The 26,658-nt window shown below is 39.7% G+C and overlaps 1 protein-coding gene and 1 pseudogene across 4 annotated transcripts in view; one reads left to right on the plus strand and one right to left on the minus strand.

The window, feature by feature from the left end:
• The window catches only part of ZNF292 (zinc finger protein 292), a 111,548-nt gene that overhangs the window by 3,614 nt on the left and 81,276 nt on the right, over positions 1-26,658 (plus strand). For all 4 annotated transcript variants that reach the window (XM_063604945.1, XM_034962492.3, XM_063604946.1 and 1 more), the window contains one exon: positions 82-278. In XM_063604945.1, coding sequence (XP_063461015.1) covers positions 111-278 — 168 coding nt within the window. In that variant the 5' untranslated portion in view covers positions 82-110. The remainder of the gene's footprint in view (positions 1-81; positions 279-26,658) is intronic.
• LOC103786826 (DNA-directed RNA polymerase I subunit RPA43-like) lies at positions 15,928-21,310 on the minus strand (annotated as a pseudogene).

The raw sequence follows: 26,658 nt of genomic DNA on the forward strand, positions 1-26,658 counted from the left end.
CTTTGTACGTGCTCGGCGCCGTGCAAGCGCGCCCGGCACGTGACCCCGCCGAACGTGGCATTGTGTTATCACGTGACCCAGGTGCGTACGCGACGGAGCGGGGTGTGAAGATGGCGGACGAAGAGGCCGAGCAGGAGAGGTTGAGTTGCGGCGAAGGCGGCTGCGTCGCGGAGCTGCAGCGCCTGGGCGAGCGGCTCCAGGAGCTGGAGCGACAGCTGCGGGAGAGCCGGGTACCGGCCGTGGAAGCGGCCACCGACTACTGTCAGCAGCTGTGCCAGGTGAGGGCGCCCGGTGGTCCCCTCCCCCTTTCCCCAGCTAGAGGGGGAAGAGGGCGAGCGAGCGCTAGGCGGCCGAGAGGTGGTCGCCGCTTCCTTGGCATCATCGGCGCCTCCGCCTGGGTGGGAGCGGGAGTAGAAGGAAGGCGCCTTTGTGTGGCTGCAGTTGTGGCGGTTGTTGTCGTCTGCAGCTCCTGGCTGGGGGAAGGGAGTTGTGGTCAAGGCGGAAAATCCCCCCTCCCCTTTCCTTCCCTGAACTCGGGACTGCGCGGTCCCCGCGGCTGAGGAAATGTACACGGTGCGGATTGGAGAGAGTAGGAGGAGAATGGAGGCCAGGTTCTCTTCCTCCTCCTCCTTTTATTGTGCACTGGGGATTACCGCGCCTCCCGCCTCTGCGCCTCTGCTTCCCACTCCGACGGGCCTCCGCCCCCACTGGTTTGATTCCTTTGCCTTCCCCTGCTTTCATCCGTCCCGCCCCCAGCCCCGGCCCTGTCCTGGCTGTCTCCGGGCCTTTGTTGTTCGAGTTTCGCCTTAGGACTGAAGGGGCCTTTGTTGATGTTCGGAGGAGCAGTCCCCGCCGACCCCTTCTAGTTGAGCTAGACGTTCGGGAGGGGGTGCTTGGCGGAGGTTGTCTCCTCCTGCCCATACTTGCTTGCTTGGTGCATCACTTCTGTGGTAAAGCTTTATCTCCTTAGTGTAGAGGAGCTGTGCCTGTACATCTGTCTCAGGTTGAGTGTCCTTTTGGGGCGGCTTTTCCAGAGTCCGTTTCTCATTTGCTTTCACCCTTCGAGGAGTATGATTTCCACTATCCTTTCTGTCCCGATCACCCCCTCACCCCTGTTTCTTGAAGTCCTTCCTATTTGGCTTCCTGATGAAGTGGGAGAAGACTGAAGTTCATGTGGATCTGTGCTTTGGGTAGTTTCAAATCTTTTCTTTGCTTGCCCAAGGGCACTGCTCACCAGTGACTGCATTCTAACCAGCATTTGGAATGTTAATAACACTGTTTGCTAGTGATGAAAATCATTTCATCCATGGTGAAAATCGGAGAGTTTGGGACTACATTTGGACTTCATTACGAGCCTTACACTTAGGTTTAAAATTTCAAGGTAGTGTTGCTGGCTCTGGTGAAGACTTTGATTTGATTGTCTTGAGGAGGAAAAAGACACAATTTACACAGGTCATATTTAGAGTTAACTTGTGAGTGTATCATTACAGAGAATTCGTTTTGGAAAAATACTGATCTTAACGTAGAACAATGGTTGACCATTTTAGCTGAGTAGATTACATTTTCACTTACTTTTTAGCTTCCAAATATTGAAATATTTCCTTTATTATGTCGGGGATACGTGATCACATACAAAAGAATCTCCGTTGCTGTATGCACTTTATTGTCACAAATTATTTGATGGCTGTTCATAATCTTAAAAACAAAAACTGTGAGATCAAGTGGTGACGTCTAGGAGGATGTGCAATGCGAAAGCTCCCTACTTAGGTAAATAGGTCTGGTGAGTACCTGTGGCAAAATTAAAGTCTCATTCCTTTGAATTTTAATATTAAAAAATTGTTGAAATTTCTCAGTTTCTCTGCCTTGCAGTACCCACTCATTCTTAATTGGTCTTTAAAGATTTATTTTAGAGATAAAAAAATTTCTCTAAGATACCCATAATAGGAAGTATTTCATTTGTAAGTCGAATCAGTTTTTATATAATAATCAGTGAAAACTATTAAAGTCTAGCTTTGCTGAAAGACATTTTCCCCTAATAGTGTCCACTGATAGTTTTAAGGCTAATTACTGTAAATTCTTTTTTTGTCAGCAGTATTTGTAAGCAGGATTAATAATTCTGGGAAAATAGAATCTCATGCAAGCTGGACTCCCCCCCCCCCCCCGCTTTTTTGTGAGTGTGTGACGTTGTAAAGTTATCACTTAAAGATTTTTATTTATTTATTTATTTTTGAGAGATGGAGTCTTGCTCTGTCACCCGGGCTGGAGTGCAGTGGTGCGATCTCAGCTCACTGCAGCCTCCATCTCCTGGGTTCAAGCGATTTTCCTCTCTCAGCTTCCCAAGTAACTGGGACTACAGGCGTGCGCCACCAAGCCCAGCTAATTTTTGTGTTTTTAGTAGAGATGAGGTTTGGGGTTTCCCTGTATGTCGGCCAGGCTGGTCTCGAACTGCTGGTCTCGAACTGCTGACCTCAAGTGATCCACCCACCTCTGTTTCCCAAAGTGCTGGGATTACAGGTGTGAGCCACCGCGTCCCGCCAGACTTGAGTTTTTTAATGAGTGAAACAGCATTTTAAAAATCAGAATGAAAGTAATTTCCTATATCAGTTTCATTAAGTGATTAGTCTTGCCACATAAATTGTTATTGATGCTACTGACAAAAAAACATCAAACACTAATGAAACAAATGCTGGATTTGTGGATTTCAAAAATTATAAAATATTTCATACACTGTAAGCTCAGAATAATTTAAATACACTTAAAAGTAATCTCCATTTGAAACGATACAGAGTGTGTCTGATTTCCTCTGGAACATTTTCTGGGGTGGGGTTTTTTGTTTTGTTTCTCAGGTAACCTATTTATGTTAGTGATCTTGTCAAGTGGAGGTAACTTGAAACAATTGTTTATTTATGTTTATTTACAGGGGTGGAGGTGGCTCACACCTGTAATCCCAGCAGTTTGGGAGGCCGAGTTGGGCGGATCGCTTGAGCCTGAGCAACATGGCGTGGCCCCTTCTCTACAAAAAATACAAAAAACAAAACAAATCCAAAAAATTAGCCAGGCGCTGTGGCGAGTGCCTGTAGTCCCAGCTACTTAGGAGGCTGAGGTGGGAGGATCATTTGAACCCGGGAGGCAGAGGTTGCAGTGAGCAGAGATGGTGCACTGTGCACACTCCAGCCCGGGTGACAGAGAAAGATCCTGTCTCAAAAAAATAAAAAATAAAAATAAAATTGTATCTTAGCAATTATCACCTAGCATTTTGATACAAAGTTGAGTGAAGCAATGGTTAACAAAGAATTTATTGGCGCAATCTAAATATAGTACCAGGGATACTAGGAGCTAGAAATTATGTCTTAGTTTCTAACCTTGAGATTATTATTTAACTTTTTCTGTTTAAGCTTTTCCTGTAAAACTGGGATAGTCACACGCTTCAAGAAGGCAGAGATGAATAAACGTTTGTCAAAGTTAATGGGCTTCAGAATTAATATTCTGTCAGTGTTGATGCTCAGTGCTTGTGTAACCCTTAGTTTTGCATTTACTTTAAAAAATGAATTAGTTTACATTCTATGTAATTTTTATGAGCAAAAGTTCAGTTTCTGGAGAATGTGGTGAAACCCACAGAAACAGGAGTTGCTTATGATCCCTAGTTTATAGATTTTTATTTTTGAGTGAGGTAGAAGATTAATAGATTTTTTGAATTCTGAGTAGCAGAATAGAAACGAAAGGCATTAAATGTTTTTGTTATTAACAGTGTTGTTTTGCTCATTCTGGAAATAAGCCACCTGCCCCCCCTTTGCTTATTTAAATGAGAATTTGCTTAAAGCTTAAGTGGGAGGAGGGAAGAGTAAGTAGAGGATGGGCATAGTGGAGCGCCCGTCATAAATTTTAAATTTTTTTATATATTTTATTTTATTTTTGAGAGATGGGGTCTTGCTACATTGCCCAGGTATGATCATAGCACACTACTACCTCAAACTCTTAGGCTCAAGTGATCCTCCTGTCTCAGCTTTCTTTTCTTTCTTCTTTTTTTTTTTTTTTTTTTAAAGATGTAGTTTAACTCTGTCACCCAGGCTGGTGTGCAATGGCGCAATCTGGGCTCACCACAACCTCCGCCTCTCGGGTTCAAGCAATTCTCCTGCCTCAGCCTCCCGAGTAGCTGGGATTACAGGCATGTGCCACCATGCCCGGCTAATTTTGTATTTTTACTAGAGACAGGGTTTCTCCTTGTTGGTCAGGCTGGTTCCGCCCCTCTCGGCCTCCCAAAGTGCTGGGATTACAGGCGTGAGCCACCATGCCCGGCCCCGTCTCAGCCTTCTAAGTAGCTGAGACCTCAGGCATACACCACCATGCCCAGCTCTTAAATTTCCTTGTATCTTTTCAAAGTTAGCTTTAATATGGGCAATATAACCAACTCATTTTCTTAAAATTGACTTAGAATAAGTATATAGAATAACCAGAAGTAATTTCTTGCATTTACTTGTTTTAGGATTATTACTGTATTTATTATACAAAAATTGGTTATAATTGGAACCTTTTAGACTAGTTAATTGTATTAGACTGGGCCAGTAGTCACTCATTCAACATTTCTATTGAACATCTACTGTATACAGGCTAGGCAAGGATGATCATGGTCCCTGGCTTCAAAGAGTTTATTTTATAGTCTCTGGAGGAAGGTAGACAGATAATCGTAGTAAACTATGATTTATATATTTTTATCACTGAGATGAGTACAGTAAAGAGGGAGGTTATTTGGGAGTTTTAAAAGAAACATTCCAACAGAGGAGTTGTTCTAAAGAGATTTTAAAATAATAGTTCGTTGGAAAAATTGGCCATTGTAATAGTTGATTTGTTGGAGTATGATATTTGCTGACAGCACTATATACTGGACTGGCTGACTGGTTGATTGTAACTGTTACTGGCCATTGATCAGTAGTGATCTGGTGGCTGACAGTTGTTTTAAAGGGTTGAATTACAGTCGTGTGTGTATGTGTATACATACGTACATGTGTTTGTATATATATGTATGTGTGTGTGTGTGTGTATATATATATATATATATATGCGAGGACCTAGGTTTAGATGTTACAGAGGATATAAGATACAGGAGACTCTAATAAAAAAATATGTTTGTGTGTATATATACATATATACGATGTGTGTGTGTATACATACATGTATACGGTGTGTGTGTGTGTATACATACATATATATGATGTGTGTGTGTATATATATGTAATTTTCTTAGTTCATATAAGCAGGGCTTCTCAACTGGGCATAGTACTTTCCCTACCTCCAGTTCTCTCTTTGAGGGCACTTAGAAATATGTGGGATCAGGTTTTTGGATGTTGCTATGACTAGGGATGTGGTACTGGCATTTAGTGCCCATGAGCTTCAATGCTAAGTTTTCTGAAGTGATCAGGACCGTCCCAACAAATGAAAGCGTAATTCCTCTAAGTACCCTTTTCAGAAACATTGAACAGAAAGAAAAATAGTATATCTAGAAGATTTTTTTTTTTTAGTCCTTCTACTCTTTTCATATTGAGATAGTTAAGCTCCAGAAATATACTTTATTTGGAACAGGTCCAGGTAAATGATATTCAACAATATTTAAGTATAATTTATACTGACCATGAGAGGTCAAGAAACTTTCTACTTTCTTAGCAGAAATTACAAGCAATTGCATAAACAGTAAAACAACTTTTGCTAGGTTAAAGAGGGTAGCAAATTCAGCATAATTATCCTGATTAAAGAAAAGATTTGACATTTTGATATAATAAATTCTGTACTTTTAAGAAAGCATTTATATGCAAAGACCTAGGTTTAGATGTTATAGGAGATAAAGGATACGGGCAACTAGTGGGATATAAATTAGTAAGATAATATTTAAATATCACTGCAAAATGACAGCTGAAAAGATGTCAAAAGGCAGTGTATTAACTAACAAATTGTTTTGCTTTATTTTTATTTTTTTGAGACAGGGTCTCCACTCTGTCACCCAGGTGGGAGTGCAGTGACACAGTCACGACTCACTGCATCCTTGACCAACTGGGCTTAAGCGATCCTCTTGCCTCAGCTTGAGTAGCTGGGACCACAGGTGCACATCAACATGCCTAACTTTAAAATTTTTTGTGGAGACAAGATCTCCCTACATTGCCCAGGTTGGTCTCAAACTCCTGTGCTCAAGCAGTCCTCCCACCTTGGTCTCCCAAAGTGCTGGGACTATAGGCGTGAGCCACTGCACCCAGCCTGGTTTTGCTTTTTTGTTGTTTGTTTTGTTTTGTTTTAAATTGAAAATGTACTAATTGAAATGGTTTTTTAAAATTCACCCTGAGAAAGGGCATACAATGAAAACTTGATCTTTTTCCCATTCTAGAGGTCCAGTCTCATTTCCACAAAGACAAATCCCCTAATGGTTTCCAGAACTAGTTTGCTCTTTTTAAGAAAATAAAGATAACTACACTGTATCTTGCTTTCCCTCCTCCCAAAAGCATCTTCTAGCTCATTCCATAGCTGCTCATGTAAGTTTTTGGCTTTCCGTATTATAGTATATAGTAATTCTAGTCTATGGCTGGGTCTAATTAATCAGTTCATTATCAGTGGATATTTAGGAGAGTAAGTTAATTTTATGTATAGCAACTTAAAGAGTTCAAAGTAGGTAGTAAGCACTTCAGGCTGGGGTATCAGGGAAGGCTTTACTGAGGAGGTACTATTTGAGCTAGTCTTCATTACCTTTGTTAGCCATTATTGGTGCCTGATTGGTATAAGAAATAAAAACCAAATTAAAACTGTTAGAGCTACAGAATGTTTAGATTACATATTTAGGACATTTCTTTGTATATTTTATGTCTCATCAGTTTGATACAAGTTGATTCTTTTGTTTATATACATGTTACATTATAACTGCAAGATCTTTGAAACTAAGCATTTTCCTTAAAAATTAGACTTTCTTTTTGACTATTAGAGGCTATCTTAATTTGTAGGACACTTTAAATCAGAAGAAAAGACAGCTTGCTTGTTAATTAGTGATAATTACTTTAGGTATTGAGGGAGCAATAAGTCATTTAAACTTTTAGAAGTTTAGATAGTGCTCATGGGAAATAATTTTTTAAATGTTCATAATTAGTATGATTGCATGTTAGAGATAATAAATTCTACTTTGCAGAGTATGCTTATATCAATTTTAGCAAAACTAAGCTTTGCTTGCCCCCTTCTTATCCTTTTTGGACCTAAATTAAAATGAGGGAAGAGAAGATTTATTCTGCAGCTGTACTTCATAACATTTACTAACCTGCCAAACAGGATTTTCATAGGTTTTTAGCTATAAAACTGCTGCTCTACTTATTTTCTTGAGATTCTGTCAAAGGTGAGAGGTTACATTATTTTTCCCAACTCCTACAGATAAATTCAGTTTATAAAATTAACCAATCAGTGTGAGTATGCTCTTATAGTTGTAAAATGGAAAGTTTGCTTTCATTAATATGTTTGTCAGCATACATACACTGTGACTTTTAACAATGTATTATTTTCCAGGAGAGCCTCCTGATTCATTGTTTTTCTTTTGGCATTGGCAGTTGCACAATGTATCTCAAAAGAAAAATGTTACCTTTTCCCCCTTGACTTACATTAAAAAAAGAAAGACTAAAGTCTCTAAGTATATATGTTCAGCTAAGAAGATTTGTTAAAATTCAGTTACATACATAGGGCTGGGCGCGGTGGCTCACGCCTGTAATCCTAGCACTTTGGGAGGCCGAGGCGGGCAGATCATGAAGTCAGGAGAGCGAGACCATCCTGGCTAACATGGTGAAACCCTGTCTCTACTAAAAATACAAAAAATTAGCCGGGTGTGGTGACGGGCGCCTGTTGTCACAGCTACTCAGGAGGCTGAGGCAGGAGAATGGTGTGAACCCGGGAGGCAGAGCTTGCAGTGAGCCACAATGGCGCCACTGCACTCCAGCCTGGGTGACAGATCGAGACTTCGCCTCAAAAAAAAAAAAAAAACCCAAAAAAACCACATACATTTTAGTTACATATATCTTTTGATTTATTCTAATCAGATGTTTAAATTGTTCTTATGTGGGAACACTAAGGTAGCTATGGAGAATTGTGGAGTGGACCTCCACCCATAAAGAGCTTACAAAATCTATAGCATGTATCAATTGTTAAGTGACAGTATTAGATAGTAAGGCATCTAGCGGGGTAGTAAGTATGGATTAAGAGAAGTAGAGCATCTTGAAATTATTTTAGCTGAAAATTGAGCAGGAAAGGAAAACAGTATTTACATTGGATCTTGAAGGATTTTGGATAACCAAAGAGAAGTGGGAGGGATGAGAATAAAAGCTCAGATAAATGGACCAACTATTCAAACTGGCATTTTTGGAGAAAAATGCCAAGTGATAGTATTGAAAGGATAGATTAAAACCAGACTAAGACTTTAGGATGCCAAGCCAAGAAGTTTTGATTAATCTCGTAAGCGTAGATTTATGGTTACATGGCCTAAAGACTCATCCTTCTGAGTTTGAGGCATTGAAATAAAAGTTAAATTCAGAATGTTACAACCATTGTTTCGCCCACCTCGCCCCGCCAAGTATCCTGTATCAGTTATTGTCATGTTACAAACTATCCAAAAACTTAGTACCTTTAAAAGAACAGCCATTTTTATTACTGTTCACAAGTCAGTGGGTCTGCTGAGTGGTTCTGCAGTCAGCTCTCATGTTTTCTGGGGCTGAATAGTCCCAGATGGTTTCATTCATGTGTCTGGTGGTTGTCAGACAGGCTGGTCTAAAGGCTTCACTTGGGCTGGCTCATTTTTCTGTTCTTAGCCTTCTCTAGTAAGGTAGTCTGGATTTCTTTACGTAGCATCAAGAGAGTAAGTTCTTTTCCACACATGCTTTACTTTGTATGCCCCTCCTGGTGTCATATTTATAATGATGTCCCGTTAGCTACTGCCAATTAAGTGGTCAAACTCAGCCACCTTGTGGGAAGGGGATCACACATACTATGGGTACAGGGAGATGTGATTCTTTAGGGACCATTTCTATAACACTCTACCACATGTCCCTTTTCCCTTTATTCCCTACTGTAGTGTGAGGCACTTTTATGGGACACATTTAATTTTTTTTCCTTTCAATAGCACTGCTTCTGCTTTCTTTTTTGTCACTCATCTTCTCTAACCACATCTGACTGTCCCTTCGATTGGCAAAAGTCATTTGCATTCCTGCTTTCTGATCTCAATCTCTAAATAGAAGAGAGGCATCCCCGCCCCATCACTGAGACTTTAGAAGATTTGTGGAATGACCTCTTTTTTTTTTTTTTTTTTTTTTTTTGATATGGAGTCTCGCTCTGTCGCACAGGCTGGAGTGCAGTGGGGTGATCTCGACTCACTGCAACCTCTGGCTCCCAGTTCAAGCGAGTCTTCTGCCTCCGCCTCCCAAGTAGGTGGGACTACAGGCATGTGCCACCATGCCCGTCTAATTTTTTTTTTTGTAAGAGATGGGGTTTCACCATGTTGGCCAGGCTGGTCTCGAACTCCTGACCTCTTGATCCGCCCGCCTCGGCCTCCCAAAGTGCCGGGATTACAGGCGTGAGCCACCTCACCTGGCCAGAATGACCTCTTTATTTACCATGGTTGTTTACCTTGATATTAAACCTGGTCTGAATTTGTTGTGTTACATTATCTCTACCTTGTATAGTCTAATAATGACATCCTAGTTCTTGTCCCAATGAACTTGCTTTTAACATTCCTTTCAGTTTTTGAAATTCCCCAAAGTTCTGCTTTTGTCTTTCTCAGTGGCAGTCTACCTCTTGTAACAGTGTTTCTCAGATTTCAGTTTGCAGAAATCAAAGAGAGTAAGTCTGTAGATCTCAGTTAGAGTTACAAGTTATTAACCTCAGCTTATCCAGGTTGAGCATTCCAAATCTGAAATGGTAAACACTTCTGGTCCCAAGCATTTTCAGATAAGGGATACTCACCCTGGAGTAAGATATAACTTTATTTTACTTCACCATTTAGTTGTCACACTGAAACAAAATGACCACAAAACCATACTTATCTTTACTATGTGTGGCACATTCAGTTTTTCACTTATTTTAAAATGTTGCTCTTGATTTTATAATCCACCAATAGGTCATAACCCACAGTTTGAAAAATACTATTTTAGAGGGTCACTGGGATTCAATTCAGTAGTAAGTAAAAAAGTAGGCAGTTCCTATGGTTAAGCTAGTCTTTTAGTCTAGTTGGCCCAGAACATTCTTTTATTTAGGAGAAGCATCAAAATTAAAATACAGGTTTACATTTCTTTTTTTTTTTTTTTTTTTTTGACATAGAGTTTTGCTCTTGTCTCCCAGGCTGGAGTGCAGTGGCGTGATCTCAGCTCACTGCAACCTCTGCCTCCAGGTTTAAGCGATTCTCCCGCCTCAGCTTCCCGAGTAGCTGGGACTACAGGCAGGCACCACCAAGCCTGGCTAGTTTTTGTATTTTTAGTAGAGACTAGGTTTCACCATGTTGGCCAGGCTGATCTCAAACTCCTGACCTCAGGTGATCTGCCTGCCTTGGCCTCCCAAACTGTTGGGATTACAGGCGGGAGCCCTGTCACCTGGACAGTTTTACATTTCTTAAAGTGAATGCTAGAAACCCAACATATTATGTTCACAGAACCCGATTTGAGAAATACTGATGCATAGGAAAAAATCTACATTTAAGCACGAACCCAGTGCGCTCTCCCTCCTTCATTGTTTACTTTTTTCAGCATTACTTTTTATTATTCTACAGGAACTTCCTGCTCCCTTTAAATTTATTAATTTCCTCACAAGCATATCTGTTCATTTTACTGCCTTTGTGACTGCTTAGATAACTTTGCAGTGTTACAATAGTGGAAAGCCAAATGGCTTTGAGTTCAACTATGAGCTCCCCGACAATCTGGGAGAAATATTTAGCTCTAAGTCATGCTTTCTTCGAAAAAATAAGGCTGAGGTGTAAGGGATGATAAACACCTACCCATAGAGGGTAGTAAGAGACACTGGTGAAGGCTCCCAGCACAGTGTCTGGCACAAGGAAGACATCATAAACAAGTAGTTTTTGAATCATTCTCAACTCTACTTGTACCTTAAAGCCCAGCATGATCACGTATTTTCCAAGTATACCCTTCTCTGGTCTGCACTTGCTCTGAGAGTTACTTTTGACTTCTGTCATTGACTATGTTATGTTGCTTGTATAGCATGGATTTTTCAGTATAATTTAACTTTATTTTCAATGTTTGAAATTTTTTTCAAGCTTTGTCAATTTTGGTTAGAAAAGTATACATGAGTCATAAATATGTATGCATTTGTTGCCTTTTGTTTCTATATTGCATGCTCTGTGTCCTCAGATTTTGGATTCCTTCATTGTACATACAATGCTTTGATGTAGTAAGTTCTCCATAAGTATTTCTTTGAGATTTTTTCTCAGAGCTTTACTTGTCCTCAGGCATTAACACTTTTGAGTTTTGATTTGCCCAAGGTCCCAGAGTTAGGATATGGTTAAAATCCAGGTTCAAATTAAGTATATTTTGCTGCCTGTGTTTTCCGTGTTCTATTGTTAAAGAATTACTTGACTCTTTTCCTGAAATAGGTTATACTGTTTTATTGTAGTAGTGTTGGAAAACTATTTTAATAGTAAAAATACTACCATTTATTTCCTTAAACTAGGAAGTGAACTGCAGGAAAAATCATTTATTTATTCCATTAGCAGTTACTTGGTGCGTGATTTGTGGCAGACACTGTACTATTGGTATAGGAAAAATTTGCTGTCACTTCAGCGAAAAACTTGCAAAAGTTAAACTTCTGAAGGCAATCCTGAAATCTTTTTTCCCTCAGTACATTTTGTTTTCAGTTAAAGTAAAGCTGACTCTTGAATCTTCTGTTTTAGGCCAGGTGCAGTGGCTCATGCCTGTAATCTCAGCACTTTGGGAGGATGAGATAGGTGCAGGAGTTTGAGACCCACCTGACCAACATGGTGAAACCCCATCTCTACTAAAAATACAAAAATTAGCTGGGCTTGGTGGCACATGCCTGTAATCCCAGCTACTTGGGAGGCTGAGCGAGGAGAATCACTTGAACTAGGGAGGCGGAGGTTGCGGTGAGCCAAGATTGTGCCATTGCATTCCTGCCTGGTCAACAAGAATGAAATGAAACGCTGTCTTAAAAACAAAAAACAAAAAACTTCTGTTTTAATGACAACCTTGCTGTTTGTACATTTAGTTTTCCTGTAATACTTTTGAAATTATGAGATTGAGGAGAGCTATGTTTGTCAGATATATTTTACTGCTCTTTATGTGGTTGAGAAAGTAATTTGAACTAAGATTGTGTAGGAATTCTTGGCTGATTCAGAAAATGCCACCTAACTGGCATTCAAAATTAAAGCAAATATGATTATCCAGAGTGTAGTCCTTTCTTTACCTATAAAGGCAGAACCAAAAGGACTCTTAGTGAAGCTTCTGCATTGTCTTTGGTTGAAGGCACCTATCCTCACTCAGACTGTCATTGTCCAAAATCAGTAATGTTGTTTTACTTACAAGTTAGGAAATTCAGTTACCTAATTTCCATAATCTGCAAATGGGTGGAACCTTGGAGTTAGAGGCAAGACCAACCAGATTGAAGAGAAACGGAATCAGTATTCAGAACAGGCACTGTTAGATGCTTTACTAACGATGAATTGTTTAATCTGAAGACCTATGAGATCATAGGATTCAAGAACCATTTAGTTTGTTTTAGTGTCCAAGTTAATTCAAATTGCCTTGTAGGACCTCATCATTACTACTATGTAATACTTGCTCAGTATGACCCAGTGTCATCAAAAAATGTTAAATTTTATTAAGTGATTGTTTAGGAAGACTGAGGCATATGGTTAAATGGCTAAAACTAAGCAGCGCTTTAAAAAATAAAATTTCAAATACCTGGAAAATGTCTTCATGTGGAACATTTGGCATCCTTATTGATGCCTGATATATAGGAGGTGATGTTATATATTAGCTTCGTAATAGTTTTTTTTGAGGTCGAGTTTCGCTCTTGTCAGGCTGGAGTGCAGTGACATGATCTTAGCTCACTGTAACCTCTGCCTCCTGGGTTCAAGTGATTCTCCTGCCTCAGTCTCCCGAGTAACTGGGATTACAGGTGCGCACCTCCGTGCCTGGCTAATTTTCCTATTTTTAGTGGAGACGGGGTTTCACCATGTTCGCCAGGCTGGTCCCGAACTCCTGACCTCAGGTGATCCGCCCACCTCAGCCTCCCAAATTGCTGGGATTACAGGTGTGAGCCACCGTGCCTGGCCAATAACAGGTTTTATATTTAGAAAGAGGTAATTAAATTTAAAAATAGTATGATCATCCCTCGGTATTCGTAGAGAATTGGCTCCAGGACCCCCCTTAGATTCCAAAATCCCCAGATGCTCAAGTCCCTTAAATGAAATGGCATAGTATTTGCGTATAACCTAGCACATCCTCCCAAATACTTTCTCTGTAGATGCTATGTAAATAGTTGTTATACGGTTTTGGTTTTTTGTTTGTATTTTTATTGTCGTATTGTTACTTTTTATTGCTTTTATTTTTATTTTTATTTTTTTGAGACAGAGTCTTGCTCTGTTGCCCCAGCTGCAGTGCAGTGGCACCATCTCGGCTCACTGCAGCCTCCGCCTCCCGGGTTCAAGCGATTCTTGTGACTCAGCCTGCCGAGCAGCTGCAATTACAGGTGCGCCACCATGCCCAGCTAATTTTTGTATTTTTAGTGAAGACAGGGTTTCACCACGTTGGCCAGGCTAGTCTCGAACTCCTGACCTGAAGTGATCTGCTCGCCTCAGCCTCCGAAAGTGCTGGGATTGCAGGTGTGAGCCACTGCGCCCAGCCTGCTTTTTTTTTTCCAGTGTATTTTCCATCGAGTTTTGTTGAATCTATGGGTATGGAACCCATGGATACTGAAGGCCCCCTGTAATTAACAATTGGCTTGGTTCCTCATTGCAGACAGTGTTATACAGATAATCAGAAAGCTATTATATCAGCTATTTGATATAAATAATCTAAATTAAGTCTAGCACTAATTTTGATTTACCAAAGTTAATTGAAGTAGTTATTTGTGATATTGAGAAAATTATTTCCAGTAAATAGGAATGATTATGCTACTTTTAAAAGATGAGCCATTAGCATTTAGTTGTTTTTTTGTTTTGTTTTGTTTTGAGACAGGGTCTCACTGTCACCCAGGCTGGAATGCAGTGACGCCATCAGAGCTCACTTCAGCGTCCACCTCCCGGGCTCAAGCGATCCTCCCACCTCAGCCTCTTGGATAGCTGGGACTACAGATGTGCGCTACCATGCCCAGCTAATTTTTGGAAATTTTAGTGGAGACAGGGTTTTGCCATGTTGCCCAGACTGGTCTTGATCTCCTGGGCTCAAGCAATTTGCCCATCTCAGACTCCCAGAGTGCTGGGATTACAGGCGTGAGCCACCGTGCCCAGCCTAGAATTTGTATATACTCAAAATAGTTTACATTTTGCATTTTTCTATATGAACATATGCATGTATTGCTGATCTTTCCCTACTTTTTGCAAATATGATAGATTTCACTATATACAAAACTTAAAACATTATACATTAACTCAAAAGCATTGTCAATTTATATTCTGAAATAATGCAAATTTTAATTTTTTTAAAAACAAAACTTCTACAAGATTATTATATTATTTTAGGAGACTAAAACATAAAAGCCTGATACTTAAGTAGTTTGAATCTGGTGATTTATTCCATGACTTAACCTATTCATATTTGTATAATCTTATTTTAAGCCTTGGCTTGGGATTTTTTTTAATTGCCTCCCTAAAATAGGATAGTGCACATTGAATAAAATGACATTGTCAATAAAATTTATATCCTCAAACTGACCATGAAGTTCATCAGCATGAAGATATTTTGTAGAAAGCATTTCTGAATGCATGTGTCATAAAACTGCTTCTTGTAGTAATTAAGAATTAACCCTAGTAAGTGAAGTTGAATATGTTGGCAATAAATTGATCAGTATATCCAGTATTGTGACTTGCTTATGAAATATTTTTGAAAAGATTACCTGATACTGCAAATTCTGCCTAAGGAGAAATTATTTTCAACACCAAAAAACCTTTGAGGATTTACCTATAATTGAATGAAAATATTTGTGGTGTGGGTTTTTTAATCCATGAAAACCATCCTTTATAAATCTTGTTTTATTTGAGCAAAAGAAACTACATCCTAGATTTTGTCTTTCATATATAGTTTGCTTGACAGCCCATTAGATACTGTGAATTAAAATCTTGGGATTCTAAGGATATTGGTGTTTTTACATGTTGTTTATTGTGACCTTGGCATGCCACTTGTAGCTTTTCTTTGTTTCTTTATCCTTCAAATGGGGACCTTTTATGGTTGTTATTAGAATTGATGAAAGCCATAATTATTTTAAATGATTGTTGTAATATAAAGTAACATTTTCATTTACACTTAGACTACTTTGGAAACACTTTGGATGTTTTATGTATGATATGACCTAGCATAATTTTAAAACATTAATAATTCCACTGTTTTCAAGTTACCCATGATTATCACTTTTAAAAAATAACATTAAATTACTGATTAATTTGTTTGAAGCCTACCTTTTAAAGAAAGTAGGATTAGACTTTATAATAATTTATAAAAGATACTTTTGCATGTGTGTGGTGGAGGGTTTGGAGTTAGTTGATGGGAGTGAATGTGCCAGGAGATTAGTGGCTTTATAGTTGAAACCTTTCCTTTGTCCAAAATTTTAAACTAGAATTTGAGAGGCTGGGGATGAGAGAGAAGCTGGGATTATATAGTAACTAAAAGAACAGATTTTGAACTATGATTTGAATTCCAACTCTGGCACTTCCTGAAGGACTTCAGGGTTGTGGTTTTTTGTTGGTTTTTTTTTGTTTTTTTTTTTAATCTCTGTTCTTACATATAGACTAGAGGTAATAATATCTGCTTAAAGCTGTTGTGATTAAGGCATAATGTTTGCTGAGTACTTTGCTTATTATGGTGCTAGAATTACAGAGTAATTGTTAGCTATTAATACATTTAAGAGGAGTAGATCCAAAATGTTCCCTCATAAAATAACATTAGTTTTAAAAAGTTATTTAACCCACTATACCAAAAATGTTATAATTTCACCAACATAAAAATTGACATAGTTTACAGTCTTTTTTGTACATCTTCAAAGTCTGGTATGTATTTTATACTGATGGCGTATGTCAGCTTGGACTAGTTAACATTTCAAGGGCTGTATACTCACATGAATCTCAATTGTAATGAAATATACTGGTTTGCACCCTTTCATTGTCTGGCACATCTACTTGTAAACCAGTGGGAATGTCTGCCACTCTCCAACCTCTATATCCTATCATCTAGATTTAAATCAAGATATACCACTAGCGGAACATACTTATTATTGAACATTAAACTATGAGATTAGCACTATGTCTGGTACTAGTTAAATGACAACAAAAATGCCTGACATGGAGAGTTCAATTCAACCATTTATCTGTTTGCAAATACTAACAAAGGTAACTGTGAATGGGCAATCTCTTTTTCTTCATAGCACTTAGCAGAATTACTAATTTTCTATAGTCTCTTATACTGTGTACTCTTTACCCTATGATACCCTATGAGGGAAGGAACTGCATCCACCTTGTTTGCTACATTTTCTTAGTGAAAGCAGTGAACAGCTGTTTTTCTCTTTAGAACAATTTATGATAGCCTACCCCAATCATTAAAAAGTAATCAGGAAATTTCCCAGTAGTCAGAATCACATTTATCTTGCTTTCATCCGACTACTCCTCCAAGACACACCAGAATCAGAATGGTTGAGGCACAAATGGACAAGTAACAAAAGAACAGCTCTTTTCATCAACCTCTTAGACTTAAAGAAAAAAGAAAACAATACATATGCACCTGGTGGGAAAGAATAGTGAGTATTGTTGCCCAGGAGTCAGTGAGTGGCATGGTTCATTAGCACCCTGGAGACTAATTAAGCATTCTTTAGAATGTTTAACCATTCTAAGTTAAACAATAGAAGTACTATAGTAGTCATGATAAAAGGAAACCTAATACCAATAAATGCCCTGAGTTTTTCAAAATGCAGAATAAAATAGGACCAGGCATGGTGGCTCATACCTGTAATCCCAGCACTTTGGGAGGCCAAGGCAGGTGGCTTACTTGAGCCCAGGTGTTTGAGACCAGCCTGGGCAACATGGCAAAACCTCATCTCTATAAAAAATACAAAATATTAGCTGGGCGTGGTGGTGCACACCTGTAGTCCCAGCTACTCAGGAGGCTGAAATGAGAGGATCACCTGAGCCTGGGAAGTCGAGGTTGCAGTGATCCAAGATTGCACCACTGCAATCTGGGCGACAGAATGAGACTCTGTCTCAAAAAAAAAAAAATTTTTTTTTAATTAAAAAACGAAATGGCATGTAATGATTAAAGGTGAAATCTGTTTCAAATAAAATTAAAAACCTATATTTAACTCATTTTTAATGATGTAATATTGTATTATAATTCTTTCTGATAGTCTTAAAATTATAGGAATAACTTTATGTAGTATAAAACCTGGAAAGATGGAAGAGTTGAGAGTGACAGCAGCTCTTACTTTTTTATTCTATATACAGTAAAATGGCACTTTAATAATATTGGAATTCTCCAGATTAATTTATTGTCAGTTTTGTAATTTTGGCACAAAAAAAAAATCCAACTCCTTATCAAGTGTTCCCTGTTTTGTAAACTGCTGATGTACACTAGCATTCCATATCATTCAAAACATTTATTCATCCATTGTGTATAAGTCAATCTTTTAAAAACTGAATCATATTTAAAACTCCCTAAGGAAGATTACTTTTTTATTTTCTGTTTAGGCGAGCATTCCAAAAGTGGGGTAAATTTAGCTTCTTCACTGTGTTTCTTTCTTTTTTTTTCTTTCTATGGTCACTTTGATAACCGCTGGAGTCACTGCTTTGGAAAACAAGGTCCTAGTCCTGATGCTTTTTCTTTTTCTCCTCCTTTGGCTCATCTTCCCAGAGGCTATTCACATTAGTAATAATCTGTAAGTCTAACTCTTCCTTTGGGGTGACATCTGCAAAATTTGCTAGCTTGTGGTACCATCATCCACTTCATTCATCTCTGGGTCTTTCTGGTTTCTCTTTTTCTTCTTTGGAAGTTTTTCAAAAGCTTCTTCAGTGCTGGTTTATCAGAAACTTCAGAGCTCTTGGGTTGTAAACTAGTGATTGTTTTCCCTAAATGCAGAATATTTCAGTAGCATCTTAATCTAGATGAAACACTTCATATTCTGGTTCATCACCCACATTTATCTCCACAGCCTGCCACTGCTCAGCTGACATCTCAGGTTTAGGGATGGACGTATTAAAATATTTTTGTACAAAATAGCCAGTCTGACTAGAAGACACTTTGTTAACTGTACTATAACCTTTTACCCTGGTTCAGGGCAGAAAATAACAAAATCTGCTTCAATGTTAAGATTAATGTGTCCTTGATCATCATAAATATCTCCCAGTTCACCACAACTTTCATGTTATATGCAATGGGGACACCTAAAAGGCTCTCAGAATAGTGCAGGAGCTTCACATTCAGCTTCTCTGCAATGCCAGTGTATTTCCTGTTAAGGTAGCAGAGTGATGTGCTTTTGGCTGGGCCACCAGGCAGGAATTCACCAACACCCAAGCAGCAGGATAGGTCGGCAGCTCTAGGAAAGGAAGGACATGTTCAGCCTGCGGCACCACCTCTGAACAACCTGCAGCCGTGTGGCTTGTCCAAGAACGTTAATCTTAGTGTTAATAAAATACTGTTCAGTTTCTTGTCATCTAGATAGTGGTTTTACAGTTAAAAAATAGAATAGGGAAACTCCCTTTTCTCCCCAGTCTTACCTGATACCTTGATGTATAAAATAAAAAAGTAACTGCTGCAGAACAGTTTGACAAGTAGTGCTCTAGAATATAACAGCACTGTTGGCAGGGGTCATGAGGGGAGTTAAAGTGTAGTTCTCTTCTGACAGTATTTTCTTCCTAAACTGGTGTTTTTTCCTCCTATTTCCTCTTTCTACTGCTTGCTTCTCTGTACTAAGATAGTGAATGTTCTTGTCCTAGAGTCATAATAAAGCCATTCCTGAAGAGTTTCATACCTTTGATTTAATTTTTAAAGACTTATGCTGCTTATTCTTGTCTTACGTACTGAGGCCCATTAAACTCATTTTTTTGGTACCTAAGATTTTAAATATATTTCTCTGGAATCATGACACTGATGTGTATATAGTATGAATAGGGGAATTATACTTTATCAGAGGAACAATATTATCAAACAGTGAAATTTATGCAAATATACTCAGTGCTAATGTTTCTAAAAATTTATTGAGAAGACCGAGGTTATCTTACACATTTCCCCAAGTCGTCATCTCAGATTTTCTCTGGACTTTTCATTTCCTTCCTGGGAAACCTAAGGAAGAAGTGGCTGTTCCCTTTCCAAAGTGCATCTTCTCGTATGTGTACTTGATCCCCACCACTTCAGAGAACCATCCCACTTTTTTGAGTCTTCATCACTTTTCATCACTTCTGTCTTTTAGCCTATGGACTAATACATGTCTTTCTCATCTTTTTGCTTCACTGGTCATCTCTCTTCAGATTTTGCCTCTTCCTCTGACTTCTTCTCTCCTTATGTGAAACTTCTCCTTCCTAAAAAAGGTTTTCCTTAATTCTTTTTTTTCCCCTCATCGTTATTGCCAGACTTCTTGGAAAGGTATTGTTTTTATTGCCTTCATTACTTTTTCATTGCAGTTTGGATTCAACTCCTCAACCATACAAAAGAAGATGTTCTCTTTTTTTGAGTTGGGGTCTCACTTTTACCCAGGAGTGCAGTGGTACAGTCATGGCTACCTGCAGCCTTGAACTCCTGGGCTCAAGTGATTCTCCTGCCTCAGCCACCTGAGTAGCTAGGATTACAGGCCCACACCACCATGCCTGGCTAATTTTTAAGAATTTTTTTGTAGAGACAGTGTCTCACTATGTTGCCCAGGCTGGTCTTGAACTCCTGGCCTCAGGCGATCCTCCTGCCTTGGCTTCCCAGAGTGCTAGGAGTACAGATGTGAACCATCACCCTTGACCAAGAAAATGTTATTTTAATGGTCACCTGGCTTGGCATATCTGTAGTACTTGTAGACCTGCATAGCAACCCAGCAGTTTAAAGACTATTCATGTGCCTATACATTGTTTTAAAGAAAATTTGTCAGCATTTAAGAAATCATAAACTTTCATATTGAAATGAGAGTTTGGGGCTTTTGGAAAATCAGAAGATCTGGCAATATTGAACTGATGCCTGGCTAAGGATTGAAATGGCTTCCTGGCCAACTCCTCTTGGCTGTTTAAAATGTTTGTGACCCCACCTAGACTTACCTTCAATTTATTTACACTACGCTCCTGGTTCTACGTTTGTGACTGTTTATTGTCTTTACTCCTTTCACCTTCTGGAAGGTAAATGATAGCTATTATTAATATATTAAAGAGGACTAGATCCAAAAGTTTGTAGTATATGTGTGATGGGGGGGGCTTTCCCTCATAGGGAAGAAAAGGTATTAGCTTTTTCCCACCTGTCACTAGGTTCGTGGCTGAGTCACCTTTAACAGACTACAGATTAAGAGGAGAAAATAACACAAATTTATTTAATAAAAGTTTTACATGACATGAAGTTTTCAGAAATGAAGACCCAAAGATACAGGGAAACCTGTGTATTTCAGTGCTTGGATTTGATGAAGAATAGACAGTGGTGGGGAAATGTGATTGGTCAAAGCAGGTAGGATCTAATGGTAATAAACTGGAGGGGAGCTTAACAAGGCCTGTTTGTGCAGATTCTTAATGTTCCTGTGTTTTCAGAGATAAGGACATTTCCTTTCCTCAGGGAATAGCGAGGGCACCTCTGGAATGAAGGTCTTATGACCTACTTTAGAGGAAGGTCAGAAAATTGTTTTATGGCCTGTTTCAGGGGAGAAGGGTGGGAGGAAGTCAGAAACCTTCCTGCTTCTGCTACTTTCTCAAATACCAAGGTACCATATTTTGGGGTAGCATTTACTGAACCCTATCACCCTCAATGTTTTCTTCCTTTCACTCTTCACTAGCAACACTCAAGCATTTTTCCCAACTCATCATTATGTCTGAGGCAGGACTTTCTCCTCAGAAAGTGGTTCCTGATGACCTGGTTGATAATCCATACTTTACATACTCATCTTCAGCAGTCATCCACTCTGACATTATCTCCCGTCACTCACTCTGGATAGGATTTCCAGGTGTCCATTATTTTTATAGACTTTTAGCCCTTGGCTTCCATTTTCAGTCACCTGTGGAACTCTTCCTCGTGGATGTTTAGTAAGTACTTCTAATTAAATATGTCTAAAATGGAACTCATCCAGTTTTCCCTCCATCCTCCCACCAATAAGAAAGCCTGTTGCTATTCTGATGCACCGCCTCCCCCGGCCCCCCCCCTCCCCACACACACACACTTAAGTTTTTAATCCTTGGCCAGGCACGGTGGCTCACACCTGTAATCCCAGCACTTTGGGAGGCCGAGGTGGGCAGATCACCTGAGGTCAGGAGTTCAAGACCAGCTTGGCCAACATGGTGAAAACCCGTCTTTACTAAAAATACAGAATTAGCTGGGGGTGGTGGCACATGCCTGTAATCCCAGCTACTCAGGATGCTGAGGCAGGAGAATCACTTGAACCTGGGAGGTGGAGTTTGCAGTGAGCCGAGATCGCACCACTGTACTCCAGCCTGGGTGACAAGCGAAACTCCATCTCAAAAAAAAAAAAATGTTTTGAATCCTTCAGTCATTTTTAGCTCCTCCTCTCATTTCCACAGGCCAGTTACCAAGTTTTGTCAATTTTATTCCTGTACTATTTCCTGTATCCTTTGCTGCTTAAATTGAATATGTCATTACTGGCTACATAGTTTTCTTGCCATAGGAAAATTTAACAAATATTTGTTTTTTTCATGAAGGTACTTTTCTGTCCTCCATTCACTTCTTTTTAAATCCGTCTTCTATACTGTCACTAAGATTATTAGTTATCCTTCCAAAGCACAGATACCATATTTGTTCCTTAAAGACTTTAAAAGACTATGTGATGTTGAAGAATTCAAATTCTGGGTTGGACACCATGAGTTAAAATCCCAACTTCACCATCTACTAGTTATGGGCTCATTTTCTTAATTTCTTTAATGAGGATAATAGTCATATCTACTTCATAGGTTTGTAAGGATTAAATGAGGCATCAGTACAGTGCACATCACATTAACAAGCACCATGTAAAATGCTACTGTTCCATGAAAACTAAAATTCTAGCTCATAAACCTTACATTCAGGAATATTTCATGCTTCCAGTGTCCCATCCTAACTGATTGGCACCATATCTCTTATTTTTTTGTAGTCTTAGGGCTTTGTAGTCTGTTCTTATACTACAGCTTATGTATCCTCCCTCACTTCTGTGCATTTGCCTTAGCTTTCTCCTTTAGTGTTTTCTTTTTTTTATTGACTTGGTTTCACCACATCTCTTTGCTTTAGTCTATGGTAAGGCTATTCAAATTCTACATTTTCATTAGGCCTTCCTATGCTACTAAAGGGATTTAATTACGTGTTCCTCATTCTTTTTATTGAACTGTGTATGTTTTTCATAGTTTCTTTGTATTATGATTGTGTTTCTTTCTTCTACCTCCCAAGCTGGTGTTCTTAAAAAGAGGGACCATGCCTAGTTTGCTGAATTGTAAGTAATTAAATCTTGTTGAATGGTTTTCTCCTTGAATAGGTGGTTTCAATTTTTGGAAGAAAGGTGAATTTTGTGCCTTTAAGAAGCTGTTCTTTACTGAAATTGTGTTACTTTTGACTATTCTTATTTCATCTCATTTCTGAATTGGATATCTATATTCAGGGCAAGGATTCAGTTTGATCAAACAGTTCTTATAAAGCAAATGTGAGTGTATAATAAGTAGTAGTACTCTTATTAGCTTACATTTATTAAAGTTATATGCCAGGAACTGTTACGTTTGTGTGTTGTGTATGTCTGCCTGTGTGTATAAGAGAGAGGGAAATTATTTAGTCCTCAGCACCTCTCCGAAATAGGTGGTTACTATCCCTGTTTATTTATGAGACCACTAAGGTACAGAGATGTAAAATAACGACCTAGTCAAGTAACTAGGAATTTTTAACAACACAAGAAAAGCAGAACCCAAACTAAGTAAAACATTTTATTTCTTTTTTTAGGGACAGTGTGTAGGTGTGATTGTTGAAGTTTGCTTTAGGGTACTAAAGGAATTTGTGAAAGAAAACTTGAATCTTTTGAAACCAAGTTTCAGGAAAGCAGAATGTAAGCATTTTACCCTTGTGGAGGCTGAGTAATACCCTTATTTAAGAATGTGCTAATTAGGGTTCTTTGTTCTATATTAGTGGGAATTTCATTAGTTTTGAATTTAAGTGATGTATAGGCCCTTTAAAGGTTGAACAATACATATTTATGAACTATAGTGATAGCAATTTGTTGAAGACATTGTTTCCCGATCTTTAAATATTAATATAAGATTAATTATTTGTTTTATTGGATTAAACAAAAACAAGTCTGTATTTGTGATATATGTGGCTTTTTTTTTTTTTTTTTTTCGGGGGGGAGATGGAGTCTCACTCTGTCGCCCGGGCTGGAGTGCACTGGCGTGATCTCGGCTCACTGCAACCTCCACCTCCCAGGTTCAAGAGATTTTTCCTGCCACAGCTTCCCGAGTAGCTGGGATTACAGGTGTGCACCATCATGCCCAGCTAATTCTTGTATTTTTAGTGGGGACAGGGTTTCACCATGTTGGCCAGGAGGGTCTCGAACTGCCAACCTCAGGTGATCCGCCCGCATCAGCCTCCCAAAGTGCTGGGATTACAGGAATGAGCCACTGTGCCTGGCCAATGTGGACTCTATATGGTATAAAGGAGTATGTAAACTGTGGAGAGAAGTAGGGCTATTTTCTACAGCAGTGGTCTTTAAATTTTTTAATTGGGTACCTTACCAGCAAACATTTGAATAGAAAACCTCAATATAAGTATGTCTAATTATAAATCATACGTATAAATATATATACTATTTCGGCTTATATAGTTTTTCAAGTCTGTTTATGATGTAATTTTATGCTTTAGAACAATTTAATATAATTTTTTTCCTGCTGTACTTCAGTGTACATCCTCTGTTTGGAAACCACTAGTTCATAGTGCTATGAGTAATGAAGTTTTCTAAGAATACATTATTAAATAACTGCCTGATTTATTTGCCCTATTTCCTCCATGTACAGAGACGTTACAGCAACAGCCCAGTCAGATTTTTTTCATGCTATCTTTTAGTCAGATTTAATTTAATGTGTATTTCTAGTTTATTGCTTCTGCCATGTTTTATTCTTTATGATGAAGATCCCCGAGTATTGAGTGTGCCAGTTATCAGATTCTCTCCCAGCTCTAAATTACCTCTTCATTACTTGATCTGCAATATTGGAGCCTAACCCTTTAGGCCAGGGGTGTCCAATGTCTTGGCTTCCCTGGGCCACATTGAAAGAATTGTCTTGGGCCACACATAACATACACTAACAATAGCTGATGAGCTGAATCGCAAAACAAAACAAAACAAAAAAACAGAACAAAACAAAAACCTTATTTACGAATTTGCATTGGCCCGCATTCAAAGCCATCCTGGGCCACATGTTGAACAAGCTTGCCTTCGGCATTTCTTCTTTGTATGATGTTAATTTTGTGAGTAGAGAGTGCTGGAAGGACAGTGCACAAGGGCGGGCTTATGGTTTTGTTTCTTCTTACTGTGAATGCACGGCTGCCAGTAGTGTGGCTATGGATATCCAGGGGTCCTCTGCCCCAGGTATGTGCCAAGAGCAGACAGACCCTTGTCTAGCTCACAGCCCCAGCGTCAGCTTAGTGACCTCCTCTCTGTAGTTTTCCCAGCATGAGGCTGCACACCCCAGACCTCATGCCTGCCTTCTGGAGAGCCAGCTGCCAATATTCCAACTTCCCCTGCATGTCTACTTACACTCAGGAGGGCTTTCCTTGTGCAGGCCCTGCTGGTAATGAGATTCTCAATGTCCCAACTGACTGTGTGTGCTCAACCTCGAGCCCCTTAAGCCCCAGCAACCACACAGGGAGAACTACTTTGCCATCCAGTGGGCTGCAGCCATACTTCCAATAAGGCCTGAACCCTAGTTATGGGGAGGGGGGACCCTCTTCTAAGTTTGTTCCTTCCGTGGATACCCTCACTCAGCCCTTGAGTACTTGAGTATTCTTCAGAGTTTTCATTACACATTGATAGTTATTTTCCTATTACAATTAATAATTGTAATTGAGAGTTCCCTGATTCCCCTTGCAGGAGATGTGACAGAGGTGTGGCTCACCTGCTTGGTCGCCCCGCAGCTCAAACCCCTAGGGCGAGCATGCAGACAGGTAGGTGCAGAGACCAGGATGGAAGCTTTGGGCTCTTGGCCCCATGGTAATGTCTAGGGGTGAGTGCCTGCAACCCCACTGTTACAAAGCTCTTTCTTTCAGCTTTGCCGTCTGCAGACGGCTTTGAGTGTTAATCAGCTCAATGGTCCCTCTGCTTTATTGCAAGGAAGAGGGCCAGTGTGACAGCCTTCCATATCCCAAGCTGTTCCCTAGCGTCCCGGATCACACGCAGGCTCGAAGGATGAGTGCAAGATTTTACTGAATGGTGGAGATGGCTCTCAGTGAGATGGATGGGGAGCCAGAAGGTGGGGAGGGGTGGGGGATATAATCTTCCCCTGGGTTCAGCTGTTCTCAGCCAAACTCCTCTCAATATTCAGGTGCCTCTTTCCTCCTCTGCCATGCCGCCCTGCTGCTCTCTGCCGCTCTCCACCGCTTCTCTTGACATTCAGCAGTTTGTGTGTGTGCCCACTAAGGTCTTGGGTTAAATGGGGGCAAGATGGGGGAAGTGGTGGGCCAAAGGCAACTTTTTGGGTGCAAAAACAGGAATGGCTGTCCTCTTTTAGGGCCACTGGTCTTCAGACTTGAGCGTGGGGCATTTGCCGGGGATCCGCCCTCTTCTACCCAGTATTTTCCTGTCTTCTGTTCATGTGTATATGAAACTTTGCCTGTTCAAGTTAGGGTGTGGTTCTTTTTGGGTTTTTTTTTTTGGGTTTTTTTTTTTGGTTTTTTTTTGAGATGAAGTCTCACTCTGTAGCCTAGGCTGGAGTGCAGTGGCACTGTCTCGACTCACTGCAACCTCCACCTCCTGGGTTCAAGCAATTCTCCTGCCTCAGCCTCCCAAGTGGCTGGGATTACAGGCACGCACCACCACACCCAGCTAATTTTTTTTTATTTTTAGTAGAGACGGGGTTTCGCCATGTTGGCCCGGCTGGTCTCAAACTCCTAACCTCAGGTGATCCGCCCATCTCGGCCTCCCAAAGTGCTGAGATTACAGGCGCCCGGCGGTTCTCATTTTTTTGGTTGGATCCTACCAGATGCAATGGGCTAAAGTGAGTTAAATTACATATTATCCTTGTGCTTGAAAACTGAAGATTTGTACCAGTGCTTCCTCCTCACCCACTCATATACAGGGCAT

Source organism: Pan paniscus, chromosome 5 (genome assembly GCF_029289425.2).
Source record: "Pan paniscus chromosome 5, NHGRI_mPanPan1-v2.0_pri, whole genome shotgun sequence".
Taxonomy (NCBI): domain Eukaryota; kingdom Metazoa; phylum Chordata; class Mammalia; order Primates; family Hominidae; genus Pan; species Pan paniscus.